General features: G+C 40.2%; 1 protein-coding gene across 4 annotated transcripts; it reads left to right on the forward strand.

Moving 5' to 3' along the window:
- The first annotated feature begins 876 nt into the window (after positions 1–876).
- On the forward strand, positions 877–23425 carry PPP4R3B (protein phosphatase 4 regulatory subunit 3B). 4 transcript variants are annotated; one of them, XM_030446781.1, is made up of 16 exons: positions 877–1313; positions 2442–2497; positions 7887–7985; positions 9036–9656; positions 12662–12739; positions 13559–13675; positions 14827–14943; positions 15284–15415; positions 15874–15976; positions 16990–17031; positions 17570–17728; positions 18406–18575; positions 19680–19819; positions 20108–20271; positions 20719–20921; positions 21696–23425. In XM_030446781.1, exons 1-16 carry the CDS (start codon positions 1172–1174, stop codon positions 21789–21791), a joined length of 2439 nt encoding a protein of 812 aa, XP_030302641.1. In that variant the 5' UTR covers positions 877–1171; the 3' UTR covers positions 21792–23425. The 4 variants fall into 4 exon arrangements, with proteins under 4 accessions (XP_030302641.1, XP_030302640.1, XP_030302642.1 ...); XM_030446780.1 differs by having other exon boundaries at positions 878–1313; positions 20087–20271; XM_030446782.1 differs by having other exon boundaries at positions 878–1313; positions 20087–20271; positions 20797–20921.
- Positions 23426–24686: the final 1261 nt, after the last annotated feature.

Below are 24686 nucleotides of genomic sequence, written 5' to 3' on the forward strand. Positions count from 1 at the left end.
ATACTTTCGGGCTTCCTCCCTTCTCAAAGACCCTGTTGTTGGACACAGCTTGAGTTCATGCATGCTTTTGTGCCCTTTTCCCATATTTCTATGCAAACACGGAAATGTAATTTTTATTGGTAGTAGTACAGAGGAAATGTGTTTTTAGTATGAAAGGATTTACAGACTGGCAGGCAAGTGGTTGGTCTTAAATCGTATAGTGTTTGTAAGGAGTAATTAAGCATGTTTCTCTCATTGAGAAGCTTCAGCTTTAGCCTTTCAGCCTTCTGCAGAGAATATGGGCAAAGCAATGAGCAACAAAATGCACAGTATGGTAAAGGTTTTGCTGTGGTAAAGGGATGGTGGCTGGAGGGAAATGCCACAGAATAACCTTGCTGCTGTTTTTGTGACGGGAGGGAAACCTTGCCATGCAATATTTTAACGCTAGGCCCTGTGTATGCTGCCAGCTGTGTTACATGTGCCAGTCCTAAAATTTACCCTGGTGTGGATGTGGATTTCGACCGTGATTCTGTGTCATGGCCGTGGCTGTTTCCACACATGGGAAGGTAGATGCTTTGTCTGTACTGGTGCCAGCTTTTAGGGTGGATTTTAAATATATATATTTATTTTTTTTTAAGAGGTGAAATCGTTCACATGCCGACCCGAAGCTGTGTGCAATGAGTAATGCGAATACACGCATGTGACTAAAGCCACACGCCATCCGGCTCCCGCCTTTCCCGTCTTCGCCGGAAACCACCCGCGGGGAAGAGAGGGGGTGCGGGCGGGCCTTGCCCTCCCCGGCCCGGCCTCCGCCTCAGCTCGCCCCGCCCGCCGCCGCCGCCGCCGTCCCCTCGGCGGCTCGGCAGCAGCTCCAGGCCGCCGTAGCCCCTGCGAGGGGAGCCCGTGGCCGGGCTGGGAGGAAGGAGAAAGGCGGCGAGAGTCGGGTTACAAGATGGCGGCGGCGCTGCGGTAGCTGCTGAGGCGGCGGAGCGGCGCCAGCGAGGGCCTGGAGCCGGGGCGCGGCGTCGCTCTCTCGCCGTCGGGGAAGCCATGAAAAGCGGCGCGTTAAAGGCCTCCCCGTGCCCCTGAGCGGCCCCGATTCCTCTCGCCATCGCCCCTCTCCCCGGAGGCGGAGTGGGCCCGGGGCCTGGGCCCGGGGGCCGGCGCGGAGGCCCGAGACCGGGGCTGCACCATGTCGGACACCCGTCGGCGGGTGAAGGTCTACACCCTCAACGAGGATCGGCAATGGGACGACAGGGGCACCGGGCACGTCTCCTCCACCTACGTGGAGCGGCTGAAGGGGATGTCCCTGCTGGTGCGCGCCGAGTCGGACGGTGAGAGCGTGGCCGGGGCCGCTGCGCGGAGGCCTAGGCCGCCCGCCGCCACCCCCGCCCGGGTCTCCTCCTGCTCCCCTCGCTCCCCGCCCGGGCACGGCGCTCCTCGCTGTCCCACTCCCCGGCCCTGACACCCGCCGCCGCTGGGCTCGGCTGCTGCTGCTCCCCACCCCCTCTTTTCTCCACGTTCATTCGGGAAGACCCCACAGGATTTTTTATAATTATTTTATTTTCCCCTTTTCTTTCCCGTAGCTCCCCTCAGGGTTTCTCTTCCCTTACAAGCTGTAACCCTCCTTACTTAGACTTTCCCCCTTCCAGCTACCTTAGCCGGCTGCGGCTCTCTTTCCAGAATACAGATGAAGTTGTTACATGTGACGACATCTTGTTCGCTTTCAGAGTAATTTTGTTCCTTTTAGAAGCGCTCCGTTCCTTCCCTTCTTGCTTCTATAAAATATTGTTCGATGGTTCCCCACCCCTCAGAAGTGCTCTGATTGTATTGGAATTGTGTGGCTTTCCTCGTGTTTTATTGCACTTTAAAGTCACCTTAAGGGTCTCGTTTGGAGGGGGAGGGTACAAGCTCGTCACTTTGTCAGCCGACAGGTGCTAATGTGCTAAATAAACCTCCTAAGACTGGTATAAATTACTCTGTAGCTGTTGCCAGGATACATACACTACTTGCATACATAAGATAACGTCCCTGGGTTTATACTATCTAGATGATTCACTTCTGAAGGGCAGCTGAAGGAAATAAAAGCAAATGCCCCACGTGGCTTCTGTAGTCAAAAACATTTTATGCTGGGCAGCATGCTGCTTGGTGCAAATCTGTATAGTTTTAATAAACAGCCTTTAAACCCCCTAGTTGTCACCAGGTTTCAGGAGAAGAAAACAGTGCTGCTATAGATAATTTTTGGGCTAAAGTAGATGAAAAAAAAAATTATTATGGGTATTTCTATTGTCTTACCTGGTTTATTTTAGGGAATTATGTTTAAAGAAGGTGGTTCTCTTAGACTTTCTGGAAGATACAGGCTTAAGTTGAGCCATATGTTGGCTGGCACATGGGCAGTTGTAAAATGTGTGGAGATGTTTAATTTGTTAAACTCAGTAAATATCTCTTCATACTTTTTTCAGGTTCACTACTGTTAGAATCGAAGATAAATCCAAATACTGCGTATCAAAAACAGCAGGCAAGTATTACTGCTAGGCTTTATTTTTCTGATTACTGTTGTCAAGGAATTGTTTTATGCTCAAACTGATGGCATTTTTCAGAAAAAAAAAATGCAAAGCACCACGACATGGAATTGTCAATGACGTTTTATTTCATAGAGGTGAAAAACTGCTTAGAAGTCTGTTAGGTGCTATAATCCTTCATGTTCTAGAAATTAAAACCTGGGTCTCCTAAGAAAATCTTACTGCACTTGAGGTTTTAAAGAGACCTGTATGCAGTTTGAATAAATACTGAAGTCATGGCAGGAAAAACAGTTATAAATTTATAAGTGTAGCTTCTGTCTCCCGTCCCCAGCTGTGTGAAGGAAAAAAGTTGACCTGCTCTGTTGCAGATTACTTGCTTCTTGAGTTCTTTTTCTGGAAATAACATGAAGGAATTTGTCTTTGTGGGACTTACTTTATTGTTGCTATTCAGAGTTTGGGTTTTTTGTTGTTGTTAAGCTTTGAAAACTTTTGCTATCCTAAGTGAAGTGACTAGCCATGGTGAGACTTCCTTGCAGGGCTGCCTTTCCTGAGGGTAAGCCTCCTGCAAAACAAAGAAGTAAAACAATTGGGAGCTATGGTAATAGGTCATCTTTGTTTAATTTGCTAAACCAATTAACTTACTAAATCTTTCTTGCTTTTATCACTTTTATTGCTTTTTCCTTTTTCTGCATTATTTTTTAGTGTCTCTGCCTACATTGTTCTCAGTTATTACTGGATTTTTTTCCTGTCTGTTCCTTTGTTCTCCAGTAGATTCTCTGTTCCTTTTGTTCAGTGTTTTATACTGCTCTTCATCATTATAGTATCCAGAAACGTTTCAGCACTAGAGAACAGTAACTTATTCTTCCTAAATCACGAAGAGACAAATCTTTAAGGATTTGTTTGTTTTCTTTTTTTTTCTTCCCTCCCTTAGGTGACAAGTTACATGAGGATTTGAGGGAAAAGACTTCCATTTAGCTCTTGAGCACCAACTGGCTCACTTTAGCTTAGGAGTGAGTCAGAGTCTCAGCTTTTGAGAAAGGTTTTTGCTGTGGTTTCCATTTTTCACTCATTAGATATTGGTGGGTTTAGTCAGGTGGCTGATGGGTGGTAGATTTCCTTGGGCGGGCCATGCTGAGGAAAGGGGATGACCTTTGTGAAGCTCTGCAAGATTCTGAAAGTCAAGAGCCTTGAACTGCTTCTTGTTTAGTAGAGGAAACATACATAATGAAATATGAATGCAGATTATGTTGCTGAAAAGTTTTAAATTGCTTCCTTTTGCAGCCTGTTTTCTGAATCTTTATAAAACCGATTATTTGAAAGCCTTCTTTACTTAATTAGTAGCAAAGTTTCAAGTGACATGAGTAGCTTTTGGTTTTTTATGTGCTTCTTTCTCAGTGGAGTAGCAGAGAGCAGACCTTCATATATCATTTCATGCTTCTCAGTTTGAGAGATTTCAGTCTCATCTCTAGGAGGTTGTAGTATTAAAGCCTTGGTATCTTGGGAGCAGATGCATTATGGAAAAGGGTGGAACGATTTAGGCAATTTTTTTTTTTATTAACCAGATTTGAAAGAGAGGCAATTTTTTCCTCAGAATCCCAACTTGAATGCTGAAGTATTTTTCAATAGGTATCTGTGAGTCTTGGAGGGTACCGTGATCTGCCCAGGGGAAATGCTTGTAGGTCAATGGCAGTGTGGAGAGCTCTCTTCCACTTACCAGATTTCAGGTGCAGATTTTCATTAAGGTGCTCATCATCTTGGGTCTGGGGGAAGCTGCAAGATGATGCATCTCAGTGGAAAGGAAACATGCCCTGCCTAAACACCTCTTTATAGAAATTACTTGAGTGGGCTTACAGGACAGTTATCCCTTCTGCTGTTATTTGCATTCTGCAAAGAAAGCCAACCAGTTTTTAGTTGCTGTGAGTCAGTCTGTGGTACCCAATATTACACTGTGCTGAGGAGTACTAAAACCATTAACAGAGCAGGTCTTGTTATCTGCCTTCCCAAATAATGTTTGTGGTTACTAGCTTTCATGCAGAATTCTGTTCTATCAGGGTATGAGACATGCTTATAATCATGACCTCTTTCTCAGGAGAAATAGGACTTGGATTGGACATAGATACCAGGCAACTCAGCATACAACATAAAATAATTTCTGATTCCCTGTATACAAAGAGCATGAGAGCCTCAAGAGCTCCAGATTGCCCTGGATTTTAGGTCATAGGCTTGGAGATTTACATGGCTCCACTAGACACCCCTTGTTGTCTGAAGGGCAAGATCAGATGCTTTCTGGAGGCTCTAGCAGGAGCTGTTATGGTTGTTACCGCACCCATTTATTGTTCCACCTTCTGCTTGAGGTTACTGTTCCATGTCTAAACTGGCAGAAGAGCGTGTCTTTGGTGAACAGTCAGATGGGTCCATGTGTGTCCTTTGTTCTTCTACCTCCTCCAGCAGTAATTTTCAGTTTCATGGCCACAGAAATCCTTGCTGTGAACATGGCCTTCAGATGTTAACTCTTCTTTAGGTGCTCTCTACCCATTTTCAAGTCAGAAATGAAGAATGTGCACAAATTAACATCTTTTCTACAGAGCTGCCATCACTTGTAACAATAGAGTAATTTGTTTGAGCCAAGATCTGCAATATTGTGTCCAGTTCTGGGCCCCTTGGTTCAAGAAGGACAGGGAACTGCTTAAAGGAGTCCAGTGCAGAGCCTCCAAGATAATTGATTAAGGGAGTGGAACATTGCCCATATGAGGAAAGGCTGAGGGAGCAGGGTCTCTTTTGCTTGGAGGAGAATGAGGGATGATCTCATTAATGTTTATAAACATGTAAGGGGACAGAGCCAGGAGGATGGTGCCAGGCTCTTCTCAGTTATGCCCAGTGATAGGACAAGAGGCAATGGAGGTTCCACATAAACATGAGGATAATCTTTTTTACTGTGAGGGTGACAGAGCACTGTCACAGGCTGCCCACGGAGGTTGTGAAGTCTCCTTCTCTGGAGCCATTCAGAACCCATCTGGATGTGTTCCTGTGTGACCTGCTATAGGTGACCCTGCTCAGGCCAGGGGGGTTGGACTCGATGATCTTTTGAGGTCCCTTCCAACCCTTAACATTCTGTGATTCTGTGAAGAGCAGAGTTACTTGAGACTGGGATTTAACACATTTGCAGGGGTGCTGCTAAAGCTGTCTTGAGCAGTTGCCACAGGAACTTCTTTGATCTCTTTCATGCCAGCATGAGTAGTCATGCTACTGTGTGACAGGTTAGATGTAGGAGCTGATTCAATTGAAATATCTCTTTTTGCTGGGTTATTTTTTATGAGCATGTGTTCCCTGGACTGGCATATGAGGAATATGTCTGTCTCAGGTCTTTGTGGATTGTTTTAGGTTGTGCAGGAATCATACACTGAATTAGATTTTATATTAGTATTAGCAAATACTTTCTGATGAAACTATCTTTCAGAAACATTTCTGGAGAAACTTATGTGAATTCTGCTACGTGTGAGCAGTGCAGATTGAAACAACTTACCATTCTTTTTCATAAAACTTTTGAGTGCAGTCTCTGTGGATGCATGCAGTCACTGAAGTTACTCCTCTCTCTCTCTTACTTGAATCATTTTGCACCATGAATAGGACTTCTTTATGCATGTGTCCTTCTTTGTTCATTCCCAGCTCACCTAGATGAATATTGATTTTGACTGTCAGGGTATCAGGAACTTCACAGAACATCTCAAGAAAAACTTTCTGAATTTTGAGTTCTGTAATACCTATTAAATTGTACTTTTAAAATCTTATTTTTTTAATTAATCCCTAAAACAACCAGATCACAGAGCTGATCAGTCTTTTCAGTTCCCACAGGTGACATTTACTGGTTTTTGAGTCCCAGTTCCATTGCTTGCTCTGAAGTGGCACACTGTAAACAGAGACTCAGCTGTCTGTGAGCTGGAGATGAGGGTGGACAGCTGTAAGCAAAAAAAATGTCTGCTATATGGAGCTGTAACATTTGTGCACCTGAATTGGAGCCTGAAAGTAGGGAGACTACTTAATATTTTTGACTGTAGGACAATAGTGCAGGTAGACTATGAGGCATTTTAGTTTAAACAAACATCTCTCGTGAGAAGCATCAAGACCACAGTAGTGTGAGCTCATTCCTTTCTAGAAAGGGAAAACTTTGTTTCTCCGAAGGAATACAGAAAAATGAGAAACGAAAAAAACCCCAAAACCAAATTAAAGCTTGTGTGAATGCTGCTTTTTAGTGTGGCCTGTGATTAGTTGTGGGAGATGAGGCACGAAGGAAGCCCAGAGGTACTTCTGGAGTAAAGGTGTGAAGGGGTAATGGCAGCATCTGTTTCCTCTTGTCCCCGAAGTTTCATAATGTGTATCAGGTATCTGTAAGCCAGTTATGCATTTGGGTTTGATTGCTAAGCCTAAAGATACCACTTTGACGATTTTATTTACAATAAGTGATGCATAAGGTAAAGACTTACAAGCCAAGTTGTGCAGTGAGTGTTGACCTTTTTAAATGTGGGAAGTAATTGACCTTATCAGTCAGGAAGCAAGGGCTTGCTGATGTTTAAAAAAAAAAATGAGGTGTGGTAACAGTTGAGGAAGTCAACAGACTTGGTTGAATGTACTGCAAAGTTGGTAGAGTGATGTTCCATAAACATGGTGAGTTTACTGTAGGATACTGAACTATATTTGAATGTCAAAGCACAGGTTTTCGTTCCTTAATGCACAGCAGCAAGTGTCCTAATCTCATAAAAAAAACCTTTTTAATCTATGTAGAAATACCAGCAAATCTTCCTGATACACTGTGCAAGTGCACAAATTGAATTGATAGAGGCAGTAGTAGCAGAGGAAAAAAAGCTTGCTCAAATGACAGTACCTGTTGGCAAGATGTTTGCAACGGTCGTAGGAATTTAAGAGTTTCATATTATTCAGGCTGCCTGACTTTTTAATTTAGAAAAGAATAGTTTCACATTAGGCATTATTTCTCTTGTGTCTGAGGCTGTATTAAACACCTGAGGAGGAAATACTAATTTTGCTTTTTTATTTTTACTGTATTAAATATGAAGACAAATTGTTATTGCAGGTTTTCTGCATTGTGTGCATTCCCTTTTCAAGACTGTTGACTCAGAAGTATGTTGCAGAAAAATGCTGTTAAAAGTGATTTAGATATGAAAAGTACATTTAAATGTATAAGATAGTTTTCAAAAAATAGCAAAAAAGAAAGGTGATGTCCCCCATGGCAGAACAGGTGGTTTAATGTTTTTGTGTCAAGTGTAACTTTTAAAATTATTCCTTAGGCACATGACTTAAGGAAATACAGACTGATATGCAGTATAGAGCTATTTCAGAAACAGGTTTTTTGTTTGTTTTTGTCTTAACCAGGACACCCTGATTGTTTGGTCGGAAGCAGAAAACTATGATTTAGCACTGAGTTTTCAAGAAAAAGCTGGCTGTGATGAAATTTGGGAAAAAATCTGCCAGGTACAGTTAACTTTAAATATTCTGTTTCTTACAGATGTTTTAGTGTCTTCTGTGATTCCCCGTGTTTGTGCTGCACTACCTTAAGTTGCCACTACTTAGAACACAATTTGTTGCTTTCATAATTTAATTTCATGCTGTTGAAAAATCAGTGTAAGTTGAAACTCGGGTGCTAGAAATTTTAGGACTTTTTTATTATTTTGGGGTTTTTATTAATATTAAAAAGGGCAGTGCAGAGTAGCGTGTTTTAATGGTCCTCCTCAGAGGTGGCCTTAGGGAGCTGACTTGCTGGAGTGCTGTGGAGCTGAATATGCCTAAGGAGCTGGATATTTCACTGTGAGAAACAGTGAGGTCGCACTGCTGTGTGAGCTTGAATCTCAGTGATCAATTTTTCATCAAGAGCTAACTCTTACTGGCTGTTTATATCTTATGAATGTTTCAACCTTCATTGTTTTGTCGTCAAACAGCTTAGATTTTATACTTTCAACTGTGAAAAATCAGGAAGTCAATGTAGTTGTGCCAGTAGGTACTGCCAACATGTAACCTGGGCTTTCACATCACAGCTGATCGTGGCAGTCTCAGATTTTGAGTAAACCTAAATAAACACGGATGCCAGAATTCCTAGCTGTTTCCTAGACCAAACTAGGCAATTTAGATGCATTCTTCGTCTTAGCACGCTTTGGGGTGTAATGTCTTCTCAGCCTATTTTGAAGTGGTATTTAAAGGAACCAATGCCAGTAACTGCAAGTATTTACATCTAATAAATAGCCCAGGTTTTAAATTGTGGGTGAGCTGATGAACACTCCTGAGAAGATCTTCATGTCGTCAGACTTCTTGACTGTACAGATGCTGTTAGGATTTAATATGATTTTATTTTTTGATAAGTATACTACATAGTGGTAGTGAATTGAAAGGCAGCAGATTTACTCCTCTGCACATCTGGGCATCTTCCAGGCAACTAAAAGTATTGAGTGCATATTTTGCTTCAGTTAGTGGTTTTATTGTTTTTATATATGTTTTGAGATGAGACAGTAATTGTGCACCCTGTCTTAGGTGCAAGGCAAGGATCCTTCAGTGGAAGTCACACAGGACCTTATTGAGTCAGAAGAGGAACACATAGAAGAAATGCCTGAAACTAGCCCTTTGATCGACCTTCCTACTTGTGAACTCAACAAACTTGAAGAGATTGCTGACCTAGTTACCTCTGTTCTCTCCTCACCCATCCGTAGAGAAAAACTAGCGCTAGCCTTGGAGAATGAAGGCTATATTAAAAAACTGTTGCAGCTTTTCCAAGTCTGTGAGAATTTAGAGAACACCGAAGGCTTACATCATTTGTATGAAATTATTAGGGGAATTTTGTTCCTCAACAAAGCAACTCTGTTTGAGGTGATGTTTTCTGATGAGTGTATTATGGATGTTGTTGGATGCCTTGAGTACGATCCTTCTTTGGCGCAGCCAAAACGGCACAGGGAGTTCTTGACCAAAACTGCAAAATTTAAAGAGGTTATTCCTATAACAGACTCTGAACTCAGGCAAAAAATCCACCAGACTTACAGGGTACAATATATTCAGGACATCATCTTGCCAACACCATCTGTTTTTGAAGAGAATTTTCTTTCTACCCTCACTTCCTTTATTTTCTTCAACAAAGTTGAGATTGTCAGTATGTTACAGGTAAGTTTTTTTTGATACAGTATGGATGGATTATGTATCCTCCCTCTAGCTGTAGTTCCCAAATTGATTTTACAGCTCTTACATAGGTTAATCATACATGTTTTCTTTTGTACAATGTTGTAAATTCTTCTTCTTCTATTTCTGATGCCTTTTATTTTGTATTTTTAAAATGTTAATTTCAGGTGAGTGAACTTTTTAATGAGTAAAGAGTTAAAGGTTGTTCTTGATTCTCAAGCAAAATACATATTTTAAGCTAGTTCTGTATAGATATTTAGGGGACAAGCAACTTTTCGGTTTATCTGTCAGGGATGTTTGTGACATCTTTATAACATTCTGAATCGGTGATTCAAAACTGTTCAGAACCAATCCTGTTACCCTACTACTACTTTATGACACTAATTTTAAATGTTTGCATTGTAGTATATAAGTAATTTGTTGGGGTTTTTTCTTCATATTGATACCCAAAAGTAATAATAAATAACCAGCATGTTACTGTATCAGAAAAACTTACTGGATACTTTGTAGTCAGAAGCCAACTTAAAAGTAGTTTGGTGTGACAACCATGGCGGACCCTGGAAGGGGACTCAGTAATGCGCTCCAGGTGAACTTACGACCTTTTGGGTATTTTCTGTTCATGTTTTGTTGTGCAAGCAAATGGTTTATTTTCTTTCTGATCCGTGTCCTTAGAAAGTGGTACTTAGAAAGTGGTACTTGTGTGGACTAGAATGTCACAAATCTGTCTGTTTTGAGCATGAGTAGTCATTGAAATAGAAAGCAGTACTGAGGAGAAGACAAGGGTAGCTAACGTGGAAAGAGAGGGGCACTGGAGAAATGACATTGCCATGAGGAATATTATTAAAGAATGCAGTAGGGGACTGGAAAAAACAAATCAAAACACTAAAGAATTGCAGAGATGTGCATGAACAAGGTTTTGGGCTTCTATGTAATTGAACAGCAGAAGGAAACTAAGATGTAAATCCCATTTGCAAAAATTAATTACTTGTGCTAAGTAAATATTTCCCTCTTTATTCTTTTGCATATATTACTTTTTAAAAACTAAAAATAAATTTAGTAGTATCCTCCTGAGGCCATAAGTGCTCTTACCACAAGATTTTGAGGCTGTAAAGTTTGTTAATTTTGATGTAGACTTTACTATACAGAATATTTAATCGTGCCTTAGCAGAAAACTATAGTTTCTTGTTACCTTTAGTACTCGTTGAACGAAGTTCTGAAATCCTCTCTTTGTGGCTATGTCACTGCTGACTTTGCCATAGTAGTGAGAGGATAGGTTTGCCTCTCTGTTTTAAGTCTGTAATGGAGATGCACAATGATTTACAAATCCTGTTGATACTTGCATCACTTGACCTGCCTTGAGAATTACAAATGAAGAAGAAAATGTACATAGAAGCACATATTGATAGCACGTGTGAGGAAACTGGATTGTAGAACAGACCTCAGGTTCAGGTCTGTTTGCACAGTCCCCTGCTATAAATCAGCTTTTTGTTGTGGCCCAAGGACTCTAAAGCTCCTTTGGGTTTGGTGAACATATTAGAAGTCTTGTTACCCTAAATACTCCAGCAAAGCTCCCTCCAAGAGTGCAGTCCTCAGAGTAACAGATTGTGTTTGCCACAGCAGTAAAGCTCCTTTCTACGTACCACAAAGCTGGACATCCCAGTGCTGCTGTCCATGAGGGGCAGCCACGTGGGAAACAACCCCAGATCCCTCCTGTGCTTTAGGACATCAGGACTACGCTGTGGCAGCCTTAGCCAAGCAGGAAATCATCCTGTTGCCAAGTGTTCTGTAGTGGGGATTTTCTAGCCTGTCTGTCACTGTTTTGTGGTACAGTTTTGTTTTTTTTTAACAGGCTTAATTAAGCTGTTAAAGCCAGCAAAGCTTAGAATAAACTGCTAAGTTGGTGTATGTTGTACTCTCTCAGATGCTGATTCCAAGTACTGTTTGTAAAGCACTTCTTTTCTCATGTCCTAAAATTTTCTGGAAAAAATTTTTGCGAGCCTTTGGCTGCCAGTCCTGTAATCCTAAAAATTTGTTATTATGTTGGCCTGATAAAGCACACAGATTTTAGCAACAGCACTTAAAAAGGTAGAGAGTTAAGCACCCTCTACATTAGGCAAGGTTATGTTTATAGATATTTATTGGACTGTTGCTATCCTGTTCATGTTTGTTCTGTGCCTAAGTAAAGCTTAGAAAGTTGAACAGTAGTGATGCATAATTTTGTAATGCTGTAGCATAATGGTACTATTTGCTTTCGAGATTTATGTTGTATTTAAAAGGTAACAGAGACATTTGATTTGAGAGATGTATGCCAGCTGTATTTTCGTCGTGAAGGAGCACAGAGAAGTCTGTGTACAGAGAGGGCAGGAAATGGCCAAACAGTTGAGAGATGATGATATTCACTCTGGTTTTCTTGTCCCTCTTGAGCCTTAAGCAGTGGTGTAAGTGAAATGCTTATGCAGAAGGGGGAGAATGTTGTTGCTGTGCCAGGAGGGAGTGTGGAAAAAAAGGCTGTTGTTTTCTGTGATTTTGGTGCACAAGGGTGTGTGGCAAATGATACAGGGAGTGTGAGGATTAGGGTAGAGGGGTAGAACTGGTCTTTTAGAGACAACCAGGACTTCAGAGAGTGGTCAGTTAGAAAGTGGAGTTAGTGATGATGCTCAGTGATACTTAGTGTAGCCTGCAATTCTGGCCTCCCGGGCCTGCTTCCCCTGCACAGAATGAGCACTGAAACAACACACTGGAAATGATCCTCCTAAATGTGTGCTCTTGTGTTTTGATTTTTTGTGTTAAAGCGTAGTTGTGGAGAAAGAAAAAAGAGGTATATAAAAAAACGGTTAATGCATGGTTATCTGTAATGAATGAGCAAGTAATTAAGCATCACAGTTAAGATTAAATTCAGTTTGACTTTTCAGTCTGGGAGCCAATGAAGATTTGTGCCTTAACTTTTTAAGAGGCATAAAGCCATATTATTCTTCTTCTGTGTTACGCAGGAAGACGAGAAATTTTTGTCTGAAGTTTTTGCACAATTAACAGATGAAGCTACAGATGATGACAAACGATGTGAATTGGTAAGTCAGTGGCCTTGGTAGTTCTTCGAGTGCTTTAAACTACAGAGATGAAGTATAAATATTGAAACTGTTCTGTACATTCTGAAGTTATTTACGTATTTCTGTATCCTGGAATATTTTCCAGTGTAGCTTGTTCGTTTATGTACTCACTAGAAAAAAAACATTTCTTGCAAGATAAGCACCAGTTTATTAATTCTAAAAATTATTTTATTGTTGCAAATACCAGCACTGAACTGCCATACTATACCTGAAGGTGTGCTTTCTTCCAGATACTCTTCAGTGTATCATAACGCTTATATTTGTCATATAAACACTGCTTTTGTTCACTGTACTTTACTCATTCAAGAAGATCTTTAAAGTCTTATGATTGAGGATTACCAGTAGTCCCTTGGTATATATATGTGTGTGTGTATTTTTAACATTGTTTATCCTTGGAGTATATTTATCAGTTTAACTTACCTTGTTAAAATATTGCAAAATCAGGAAGGGAGGCATCTTCTTTCATGCAATTGGCATGCTAGACACCTGTATAAATCCTTCATGTGCTACATGTGCTAAAATAGCTACAAGGTATTTTTTCTGTATCTCTGAGGTAAATTTCAGCCTCTTAAATTTGTTTTGTTTGCTTGTGTTAATTTCCTTTTGCTTTCCTTGGCTGATGTTGCTGAAAGTTGGAGGAGACAGAACTAGAAATAGTATAATTTTCTAAGGAGGCACATACCAGGGTGTACACAAACTGATACAAATTGTAACAGTTTCCTACTTTCAGAGAGTTTTCTGAATCCAATACACCTGGAGTTACTTTTCCCTGTACCACAGGTTAACTTTTTCAAGGAATTCTGCGCATTTTCTCAGACGTTACAGCCTCAGAACAGAGATGCATTCTTCAAAACTTTGGCAAAGTTGGGAATTCTCCCAGCTCTTGAAATTGTAATGGTAAGTGAAAACATAAAGATGATTTTATTAAAAACTTTTAAAACCCACAGCCATTTAACCAGCTTTTCATATCTGCTGAACTCTTTTGTGTAGGTTTGATTGGACATCTTTTGGCTGCTGAAAGTTGACATCTATTGTAACATTCAGGAGCCAGGTTTTCAGGAGCAGCCTCATTTTATTGCTGCTGTTATTTTTATTTTGTGTGATGGAGGAGTTTGTGGCTTATGCATCTTTTTGACACAGTGGAAAAACTGAAGGATGTTCTTTTTCATGTGGCAGCTTCATTTTTTTTCCCCCCGTTGTTGTAGATGGAACAGTGCCAAGAAGTATTTTTAGATAATCTTGAACTGTGAGCTTGTTGCTGTCCAAAAGATAACATAATCCTGTCCTTTCAGAGGTATAAAGCAGATTAATCTAGTTTAATCAGCAATGGGAATTTTTTTTTTCCTGCTCCTTTGGTTGAAGCAGCTGTTGGTGCCTGACCATTGCAATTCATGTGTCTGTGCTGTTGTTTCTCAAAAACTAAAAATTCAAGAGGGGGTTTTATGTTCTGGAGTAACAATCTTTGAATTTACCAAAGGGCATTCTGACTGTTACGGACACACAGATGTCCTAGAGATGCTGAGTGATTAGATGAACACTAATCTCATTATTCTGTTCTAGGGTTAAACCAGTCCAGATAGTTCCTGTTACGTTAATATTTTTTGCATAGAAACTGTAGAATTAACTGAGAACATTGCATACCTAAATAAAAAATTTTATATCTTGTTGCCTGTAACCTAGTACAGAAGTTTTTGTATGTATTGGGTTGTATAATCAGTCCTGTTGTACCAAGTCAATAATCTGTGTAACAGATAGGGAATAGTTGTGTCTTGGATACTGTAGCAAGTAGCATGATACACGTTTCCTGTGTAAGTTAGGGCTGTCAAATTCACAGAAAACCTTGCATCCATTCTGAAGAAGGAAATGGGGAGAGAGATTTTGTGGTTGCTTTTTTTTTCTGTAACTGTATTGCTGTGTGTGTCTCATAGAAACTTTCTCAATAAAACGTTCTCAAAACTCCTAACGCGTTCTTTGCAGCTTTGCTTGTCAGTAAATACAGAACTACTGAACTTCATGTATTCTAATAAATCTTTTTTTTTTTTAAACAGGGAATGGATGATCTGCAAGTTAGATCTGCTGCTACAGATATATTTTCTTATCTAGTAGAATTTAGTCCATCCATGGTCCGAGAATTTGTAATGCAAGAGGCTCAGCAGAGCGATGATGTAAGTAAAAGTGGTTTAGAAAGTTCATTGAATATACTCTGTTTAGAGCAACACAGACCTCTCCAGCACTTGGAATACAGGTAGCCAAAAAGTTTAAGTAGTAGAAATGCAGGAAAAAGTAGATTTAAGATAAAAAAATTTCTGAGCATGTTGGTGTTCTGTGAGTTCATAGTAATAAAATGGTAGCTCTGCCTAAGAGTGATTTTAGGTGAGGAGGCTTATGTGCCTAAACTCAACCTTTTTCCATTTTCCAGTTTCACTTAGGTTTTGCTGCTGAAGCCATTCCACTGTTGAAACCATGTCTAATTATTTTGTGTTTGTTTGTTGTGGTTTTTTGCAGGATATCCTCCTCATCAATGTGGTCATTGAGCAGATGATCTGTGATACTGACCCTGAGCTGGGGGGAGCTGTTCAGTTAATGGGGCTCTTGCGCACTCTGATAGATCCAGAGAATATGTTGGCCACAGCTAATGTAAGGAAATCCAAAGGGGTAAAGACACTTTACTGTCTCAGCAGAATTAAGAGCCTGGTGTTTATTGCTGTTGTTTTGGTCAGAGGATAAAAAAGGATGTTTTTATTCTTTTTTGACAATGTCGCATATGATCTGATAGAGAATTTAAGCAAGCTAAAATTAAAGCTATAAAATTTCCTTCACTTTTGATAATAAAAGCTGTGTGTACATAGTGTTGGGCACATGTTTATTAAAGTAAGCAATTGTGCACATCTGCATCTGTGGTGGGGGTTTTGTGGTGATGGTGAGGTTGGTTTGATGTGTTTCAGATGATTTCCCAAAAGAAAAATTAATCTTATTTTGAGGGAAAGGTAAAGCTGCAGGACCTACCAGAAAGAATTATTTGTAGGCTGTCTTTTATGTTTCAACTGATTTAAGAGGGTCACAAACAGAGTGTAATGAAGTTTTATTTGTTTTAGAAAACGGAAAAAAGTGAGTTTCTCAATTTCTTCTACAACCATTGTATGCATGTTCTGACTGCACCACTTCTGGCTAATACATCAGAAGACAAATGTGAAAAAGGTAATATTTGGGGTTTTTTTGTCCCTTTCAGTCATGCAGTGTTTCCCAGTGACTGGCAATCCTGGTAACAGCAATAAGGCTGTGGTGTGGACCAGGAATACGCCTGGCAGAAACTGTTGTTCCCCTAGAGGTGGGGGTTCTGTGGGCAGCATTTTTGGTAGCCCCTTATAGCAGGTTTGAATGATAACCTATCTTTATGCTGCAAAATATATATCTGCTTAATGTGTATTTTTAATTGTATGCTAGTTTTATTAGTATAACTTTACACAGTATTTTTTTGTAAAGCATAGGGTGTCCTTATTGCACAGGTACTTTCTTGAAGTTAACAGAAATGCTGGGATGTTCAACAGGGGTTACATGACTGCAGGAATCAGGAGTGCTCAGTCCATTAACTCCAAAGACAAGTTCTCATTTGGCTGCAGTATAGAAATGCTGAAAGAAATCTATTCAATTAAATACAGCTTGGAGCTCCTTTATCTTGTTTCTTTTTTCATTTTTCTTAGTACCAGTAAATAGTTGGGAGCATCACTTTGGCACATGAAAATAACTCTCACTAGTTTGTCTCTAGTGCTCTGCAAACACGCATTTAAAGCAGTTGCAGCCTCTTGAGCCAGACCTTTTTATGAGGGCTCTTACCCAGCTTCTCATATTAAGTGTAAAGAAAAAAAATGCTTTATGCATTTTATACAAAAATAAAACCTGTACAATAGCTTTAGTACTAATGAAATTATTTTAAATATTTAGAATAGGCACTTTAGTCCAGGTAGGAATAATATTGTGAAGTAATAGATATGTATATTCACCTACTTGAATATGAAATTTGGTTATGTAAATTGAATATAGACATCTTATCTGGCATGTGTTCTTGCTGTGTGTTTTTCTAGCTATAGCTTACAGGCATGTTTGGTGAAAAGTTTTGAACAGCTAGCAGAATTGATTGCTTATCCTCATCTTTTAAATATTTATAGTGCTTTGGAAACTTTTTTTCTGATTTTTCTTTTCTTATTTACCAGATGCAGTAGTTGGGTCTGCTAAGAGTAGTACAGTTTGTCCTGGTAAGTTTTAATTAACCTTGAGTGGTGAAACTTGTCTTGTGTGACAAGAATATTTCATTTGGAAAGGACCTACAGTGATCATCTAGTCCAATTGCCTGACCAGGGTTGACAAAAGTTAAAATGCTGCGTATGGTTTTTTAATTAAAAAAAAAAAAAAGGTTAGAAAAAGGTATGTCTGCATTTGATTTTTTTAGTAGTTTTTATTGAAATAGATGTGGGTGCTTCTCTTCATATGAGTCAATGGGAAGCTGAAGGAACATTCTGATTTACTTTTAAGTTACTGTGCCTCTATTATGGGTTGCCATAACCAGTAACTCGCTGGTCTTGGGAGAAGTCCCACTGCCCATCCACAGTGGGTTTTGTGACTGGGGATCAGAGGGAAGCTGTATTTGTGAGTGTTTTGTTCTTTCTAAAGCACTCCAGTGTGTCACACAAAAACGCCAGGAACTGTAACAGCAGCTGAGCTTGCGGATGATTTGCTGCATGTCCTTTTTTTGTTTGTTTTTAGTATAACTTAAGGCATTATTTTTTCTTGTAGATAATTACCAAACGGCACAACTACTTGCCTTAATTTTGGAGCTGCTTACTTTTTGTGTGGAACACCACACGTATCACATCAAGAATTACATTATGAACAAAGATTTGCTAAGAAGAGTCCTGGTCTTGATGAATTCAAAACACACATTTCTGGCTTTGTGTGAGTATGGAGCTGCTGTGATTTTCTTCTCCAAGGCTTTGTATGTACTGTGTGAAGTACGAAGCAGTAGAAGTGTACATTTAAATTAAAAATGTATGTTAGTTTCCTACTTACTATGAGTACTAAGTAATTTTGGGGAAAAAAAAAAAGGTAGCAGATACCTGTTCATGTAGACCAGTGCTTTTTGTGGTAGGAGGACACGTGTATCTTTCAAAGTCCACAGTGGTCCTTTCAAGTCTTGGACACCAATACTCGGGTTGTGTCTGGCTTCCATTAAATGGAAATACTTTCATTTCTAAATAACATCAGAAATCTAGTGCTTCTTTTAGGGAGGGAATGAACCATGGTGGCGAAAGAACAGGGGCTAGAGCGTGTGAGGTGTGCAGAAAAAAGCACAGGAATGCACTAGTAATTTAACTTCCCTTGTGCTGTGAAGCTTATTGTTGCTGGATTTAAAAATAAGTTAATGGATTTGCATCACGTTCACATACACGGGGAAGGTGAAAACTGAAAGAAAGGTCACCTGTCAGCAAATGTTCCTTCTCAACTCAGCAAGTACTTGTTAATGCTTCTGGTTGGGGGCTCTCAATAACATCAGGTTTTTTGAGTTCTTCCCAGAAGCTGATTGGAGCCCTGGCATGTAGTTATGAAATTCCTGACTTACTTTCTTCATACAGGTGCTCTTCGCTTTATGAGGAGGATAATTGGCCTAAAAGATGAGTTTTATAACCGTTATATCACCAAGGGAAACCTATTTGAACCAGTTATAAATGCTCTGTTGGATAATGGAACTAGGTACAATCTGCTTAACTCTGCTGTGATTGAGCTGTTTGAATTCATCAGAGTGGTAAGTTCAGCAGCTCCTACTGCGGCATCTGGGGCAGAAATACAAAGTACAAATCTGTCACATGAAACACTGCTACTGCTTGAAATCACAAACTAAAAAGTCCAGTAGGTAAACAGCCAGATAGAAAGGAACCAGTAAGCTGCTTCATGCTTGTCCCTTCACAGAGTGTGTGGGCCCTGTTTCTAAGTCTGTGGAAAAGTTGGTATCCTGTAGATTCCTTTATTTTAAGTGGCTTACAGTGTTTCTGGACTAAACTTCAAAAAGAGGAATTAAGCGCAAGATGTGAATAAATCTGGGTATTACTTGGTCTAAACAAGACTCATTTGACTAAATTTGAATGATCACTGTCCTTTAAAATCCTACATACATGCTTTCTCAGACAGTGTCAGCTTCAGGATGGCTGCTTTTCCACCAGCAGTGCTTATGGGAACAACATCTGTGTCTGGACAAGACAGACAGGACAGGCAGGAGCACCCAGTTTCTTGTATTGCTGGGGCGGAAAACAAGGACTTGCAACAGCTCCTGGGTTACTCAGTGTTAATGCCTTGACATGTGGGAGTCTTCTCAGGGAATCTTTGTGGTCTGCAAAAACGAAGGGCAGGTTTTAGTCATAGGGTATCATAACTTCTGTCTTTTCCAGCAAGGAGAAAAAGCTTCATGTCTCCAGGTGGCTTTTGCCAGCATGGTATCAAAGTTGAGATTTGCCTGATACGGTGAGACTTGAGAAAGAGGGCAGTGGCCCCAAAGGTGCCTCATCCCATGGGTGCTGTAGTTACTGAGCACTAAAAAGAGCTAAAATGTGTGGGGAAAGCAGGGCACAAATTACTCCAAGAAGGCTTAACCCAAGGCCACAAGTATCATCACAGTTCAATCCAACTTTCACAGAGAGAATTGGGACAGTACTGAGTATATTGTCCATTTATATTAGAAAATTAATAATTATTTCTAGCTTTCAAGGTTTCAGCTTTTTTTATTGAAGAAGAATCACTTTTGTTCTTTACAGTAATGTTTTGACGTCATCGCCTTTTAAAACTGAACTCTAAAGCTTTCTGAACTTCTGCATGTTAATGTTTGAGACTGAAGTACTGTTTTGTTCTTATGCAGGAAGATATCAAGTCCCTTATTGCACATATAGTTGAAAATTTTTATAATGCACTTGAATCTATTGAGTATGTTCAGACATTCAAGGGACTGAAGACAAAATATGAGCAAGAAAAAGACCGACAGAACCAGAAACTGAACAGGTACAAAGCAGTTTGTGTATTTAGTATATTAAATGTTACATTTTAAAAACTCTCAGCTTATGAAGAGCAGAATCTTCCTTTGTCATTCAGAGTCTGGGGTCTGTCTGCCCTGTCCACTGGACTTTTGGAGGAGCTCATTTTCAGTAGCAGTGGGGATGGAGCTGAACTGTTTTCTCAATGCACCAAATTCACCTCAAAAGCCATTTCTGATCCCTGGCTGAGTCTGAGGCAGCAGCAAAATGTGAATCCCTTGTGTGTCTCTTACAGTGTCCCATCTATATTGCGTAGCAATAGATTTCGCAGAGATGCCAGAGCCTTAGAGGAGGATGAAGAGATGTGGTTCAATGAAGATGAAGAGGAAGAAGGTGAAGCTGTTGTACCTCCGGTTGAGAAGTCAAAACAGGAGGATGATTTTCCAGATAGCTATGAAAAATTTATGGAAACTAAAAAAGGTATTTACTCAGTTTCAGCTTGTCAGCACTGGCTGTGCTCTGTGCTAGATACGTGGAGTGTCATTGAAAGAAATAGTTGTTTCTGCTCTGTATCCTAAGCAGGAGCAAGAGTTTTCTGTGTCATCAAATAACAAATTCCTAACAGGTGTTTTTAAGCTAGTTTAGGATTAAAATAACGAGTTAAATTGCTCCAAATGTGCATGTAATGTAGACGATATTCAAAACCAAAACTTGACGTGTACTTGTGTGCGCTGAGGGAACAGCATCCCCGTGTCCCAGCAGCTGTCCCACTCTTTGCTGTGGATGAGGTCAGGAGGTGAGCAGTTGATTTAAATTGATTTTTTTTTTTTTTAAAAAAAAAAAGGCAGCTTTTGCCCTGTGATTCTGTGTGCATTGTACTCCCTGGTGTCCAGCTAATATTTAAGTATGAAAATATTTGTCCCTCAGCTAAGGAGAGTGAAGACAAAGAGAATCTTCCAAAAAGGACCTCAGTTGGGGGATTCAAATTCACTTTTTCCCACTCAGCCGGCGCAGCCAACAGTGCGAACGGTGCAAACAGTAAATCTGTGGCAGCTCAGACATCACCAGCAAGCTCCAATGGCTCCTCTTCAAAGAACACAACCCTGACCACGGCAGTGACTGCCACCAAGGTGGGAGAACCTGTACAGAAGCCGCTGGCCTAGTTTGGACAGTGGAGCAGTGTCATGAGACTTGATGGATTGTACTGGGGCAGGGTTAGCATTAGCCTCTGGTAAGGGTGTGTTATTTATGTAGAAATTCATCCAAAGTTCTGCCTAATTAACCACTCAGTACTCCTGGGGAAAGGTTTAAGAAGTATTAGGTGGGACTGGGGTCTGTTGGTTTAATCTCCCATCTTCTGCCTAATTTAACTGCTCCTACTCCTCAGCTCTAACTGTTGAGCTGCTGCTGCTGTGTGTGGTACACATAAAAGACTTTTTTTCTGAGTTTTGCTAGTAACCCCCCACCTGCATTGGGAAATTAATGTTTTTAAGCAGATGAAATAGAAACGCAGTAAGTGGCGCCTGTGTTATTATTTTAATCTTTAGTCCCCTGCTTCCCAAGAGGCTACAGGAGCAGTCAAGTGTAGCAAAAAATAGTATTGCAGCCAAACGGATGTGCTGTGTACATGGTAGATTTTGTCCAGCTGGAAGTTTAAAAAGGGATTTTTAAATAATTCTGATCCTAAACCCAGAGGAACAAGCAAGTTCCAGAACTTTTTTAACTTTGAAGTTCAAAACATTCTCAAGACAAATAGGTCTTTGCATCAAGAAGACATTACTGAGAAACTTTATGCAGGCTGGTGTGTCCCGGATGGGCTGGCTGGGGGCTCTGTACCACAGCAGCACATTCCTGGGTCTGTTTTTCAACATGCAATTTTCCTTTTTTCTTTTTGAAATTGGCAGGGAAGTCTAGTTGGCCTAGTGGATTATCCTGATGATGAAGATGATGATGAAGAGGAGGAGACATCTCCAAGGAAAAGACCTCGTCTGGGTTCATAAAGGAAACCAAAACTTTGGAATAAAAACTTTTTATTATGGGGTTTCAAATGCTGCAACTGTTTTAAGAGCTAAAGAGTTTGATTCAGAAAGCTTTCTCCCATGAGTATATAAGATAATTCAAGGAGTAGCAAAAGAAACTCAGTGTATCAGCTAGAAAGGGTTAGTTCTGTAAACACAAAGCTTCCAAGGAACTTAATAACTTTCTAGTAAAGTAAGGAGTCTGCCATTCAGGCTGTCAAAAAAATAAAATTTAAAAAAAAAAAAAAAAAAAAAAAAAAAAAAAAAAAGTTGGGCTAGTATTCACAATACCTGGATGATGGCTTCTCAGTAAGGAAAGTCTCAGGTGTCGGGAGGGCTGGGGGAGGGAAAGGTATGGTAAACATTTTTTTTAAATATTGCAGGGTTTCCCCAGTGCTTAACAGAACTAGGAAAAAAAAATACATTAAAGCTTAAATTGTGAACACAGTAATCTTAATTCTGTAATGGTGCTGTCAGTTGTGTTCTTCTAGCAACGCCTCTTAAAAAAATTTAAGGGAAAACTAATGCTGTTTGCATAAGAACAATCCAGATTTCGGGACCATTTCGTAACAATTAAATTGCATTTCTCATGTTTGGAGGGAGGGACACTGCAGTTATAGTGCATGTTGTTTAAAACTGTTAAAAATAAGTTTTAATTTGTATTTTTCAAGAGGAGAAAATGGAAGCTGGATTCAAAATGGATGGGTTTGCTCATTTTCTTTCCTATTAGACACCCGGTAATCTATGCCAAGGAATGATTGCTTCGAAAATATTTCCAGGAGCTGCTTGTGTGAAAGTGGTGACTTGGCCACCAGTGTGGGTGGTGCCGCCTCAGAACCGCTTTCCATGCTGAGGAATGAGCTGCCTCTCCTTGATGCAGTGAGCCTTTCTCCAGATGGAGAGCTTAAATTGCCTAATTGAGGGGGTAATAAGGAACACTAACAGGTTTTGTGTAACGAATTCAGTGGCGTTTTAACACCAAAGTCACTTTGGACCAAGATGGAATTGTTATTTACTAACAGAACACTGGTCTCTGAGGCAGAATGAAAAAGCAGCGCCTGAATCTGGGTGTGACACGAAAGCTGCTTTTTTAAAAAAATAAAAGCACATTCCACAGAGTAGATGAGCAAACTGCGATAAAAATAGGTGAATTGGTGGCAAGGTGATGGAGGCAAACAGTCCCGGTTTTATTTTCAAAAGCAGCGAGTGAACTGTAAATATTTTCATGTTAGTTTGCCCATACGTGATCTGAGATCATGGTGAGAGGAAATTTCCCAACAATTAATGTGTCAGAAATGTTAAAATACAAAACCAGCTGCAATTCACCACATAAATCCTTCTTGTAATATGTGTTATGGGTCCATTTCTCCTGGAATAGTTTAAACTGAAGCAGTTTATCTGTTTTGGAGATTTTTTTTTGTAGTTAATTTTAGCTATTGTTTGGAAAAAGATGGGCTGTCTGTGTAGATATGAAGTATAGTTTTTTCCATAAAACAGAAGTTTATTTTGTATTAAAAATACCACTGTACTTGTTTTACACCATTTGTATACATGTGGTGATATTAATGCTGAACTGTAAAATTCAGGAATTAAAATGTGACCCAGTAATTCCATAACTATTGCTTTTGTTTGGTTTCTTGTACAGGGTAAATCGACTCAGAATTTTTACTGGGGCTACTTTAGAGTATTTTTTATGATTACTTATCTGCATGGTTTTAAAAATAACTATACCACTAGATGAAATTCCAGAGGGAACGCGTGAGTTCTCTCCGACATGGGCGCTAGACACGAGCATGCTGGTGGATGATGGTGGCAGCTCATGGTGTGTGGATCTGGGGACAACAGCATTGCCTGTGGAGGGCTCCAAGCAGCCAAGAAGTGGGCTCCATGTTTGTCACCTGTGTGAGGAAACACCCTCCCTGTCCCAAGTGCAGAGGATCAGAGCAAGTATTTGCTTGTAAAGCACAGCTGCGGCGGAGTCATCGTGTGCTCGCTCTCCCCTGGGATGGTCGTCTGGTGTTCTTCCTGCTGAGTCCTTTGTCCCATCAGCAACAATGAGTAACTTCCTCCAGCAGCACTCGTGCTACTTGAGTGAGTTATGAGTACGTGCCTTTACTAACCCGAGGCTCTGCACCAGTTGTCCTGCTTCTCTTTAACAGCCACCCCAAAACACGCTCTCCGAGGGTCTCCAACTGCAGCGGGTTAGCTCTTACTTTGCTCCCCACCACCCCAGCTCTTCCCTGAAGCACTGTCAGGAGCTTTAAAGATACATTCAGACCAACATGAGGGGTTTTTTACAGCAAAAACGGTGTCATGAATTTTTATAGTTACTAGTAAAAGACTAAGTGACAATAGATGTCCCATTTAAAATTAAAAAAAAAGTCTGTAGAAGGTGACATGCAGCTCTTTTTAACTGACTTTTGGCTGCTGCTGTCACTGCCATAGATGCTATTCTCAACTTGGTGGGTGCTGCCTGTGAGCAGCTGCATTTCCCTGGTGGGGCTCCTTCCACTCCTTTTGGGAAAGCTCAGAACATCTGCCAACCTGTATCAGTTACAAATGCTATTTTAATAAAAAGTTACACAAAAAATGAAATGGTTGGGTTGTTTCTTCTAACATGAGCAACTGCTCCACTTAGATATGTAATGACACCATGCAAAGTTTCAGCTAAGGAAGCTTCATTTTAACTCTGCCAAAGCCAAACCAGTGAACAAGATTTCTTAAAGACTTCTACTTGGAAAAAAAATTGCTGATGACATCCCTAGCTTTTACTTTGCAACTGATCAACTAATTTACCTAAGGGTGCATTTATAGCAAAATTGGACCTAAGGTAAACAGACCCAAAATGTATGTAAAACAAGATAATCCCGAGTTAAT

Source organism: Calypte anna, chromosome 3 (genome assembly GCF_003957555.1).
Source record: "Calypte anna isolate BGI_N300 chromosome 3, bCalAnn1_v1.p, whole genome shotgun sequence".
NCBI lineage: Eukaryota > Metazoa > Chordata > Aves > Apodiformes > Trochilidae > Calypte > Calypte anna.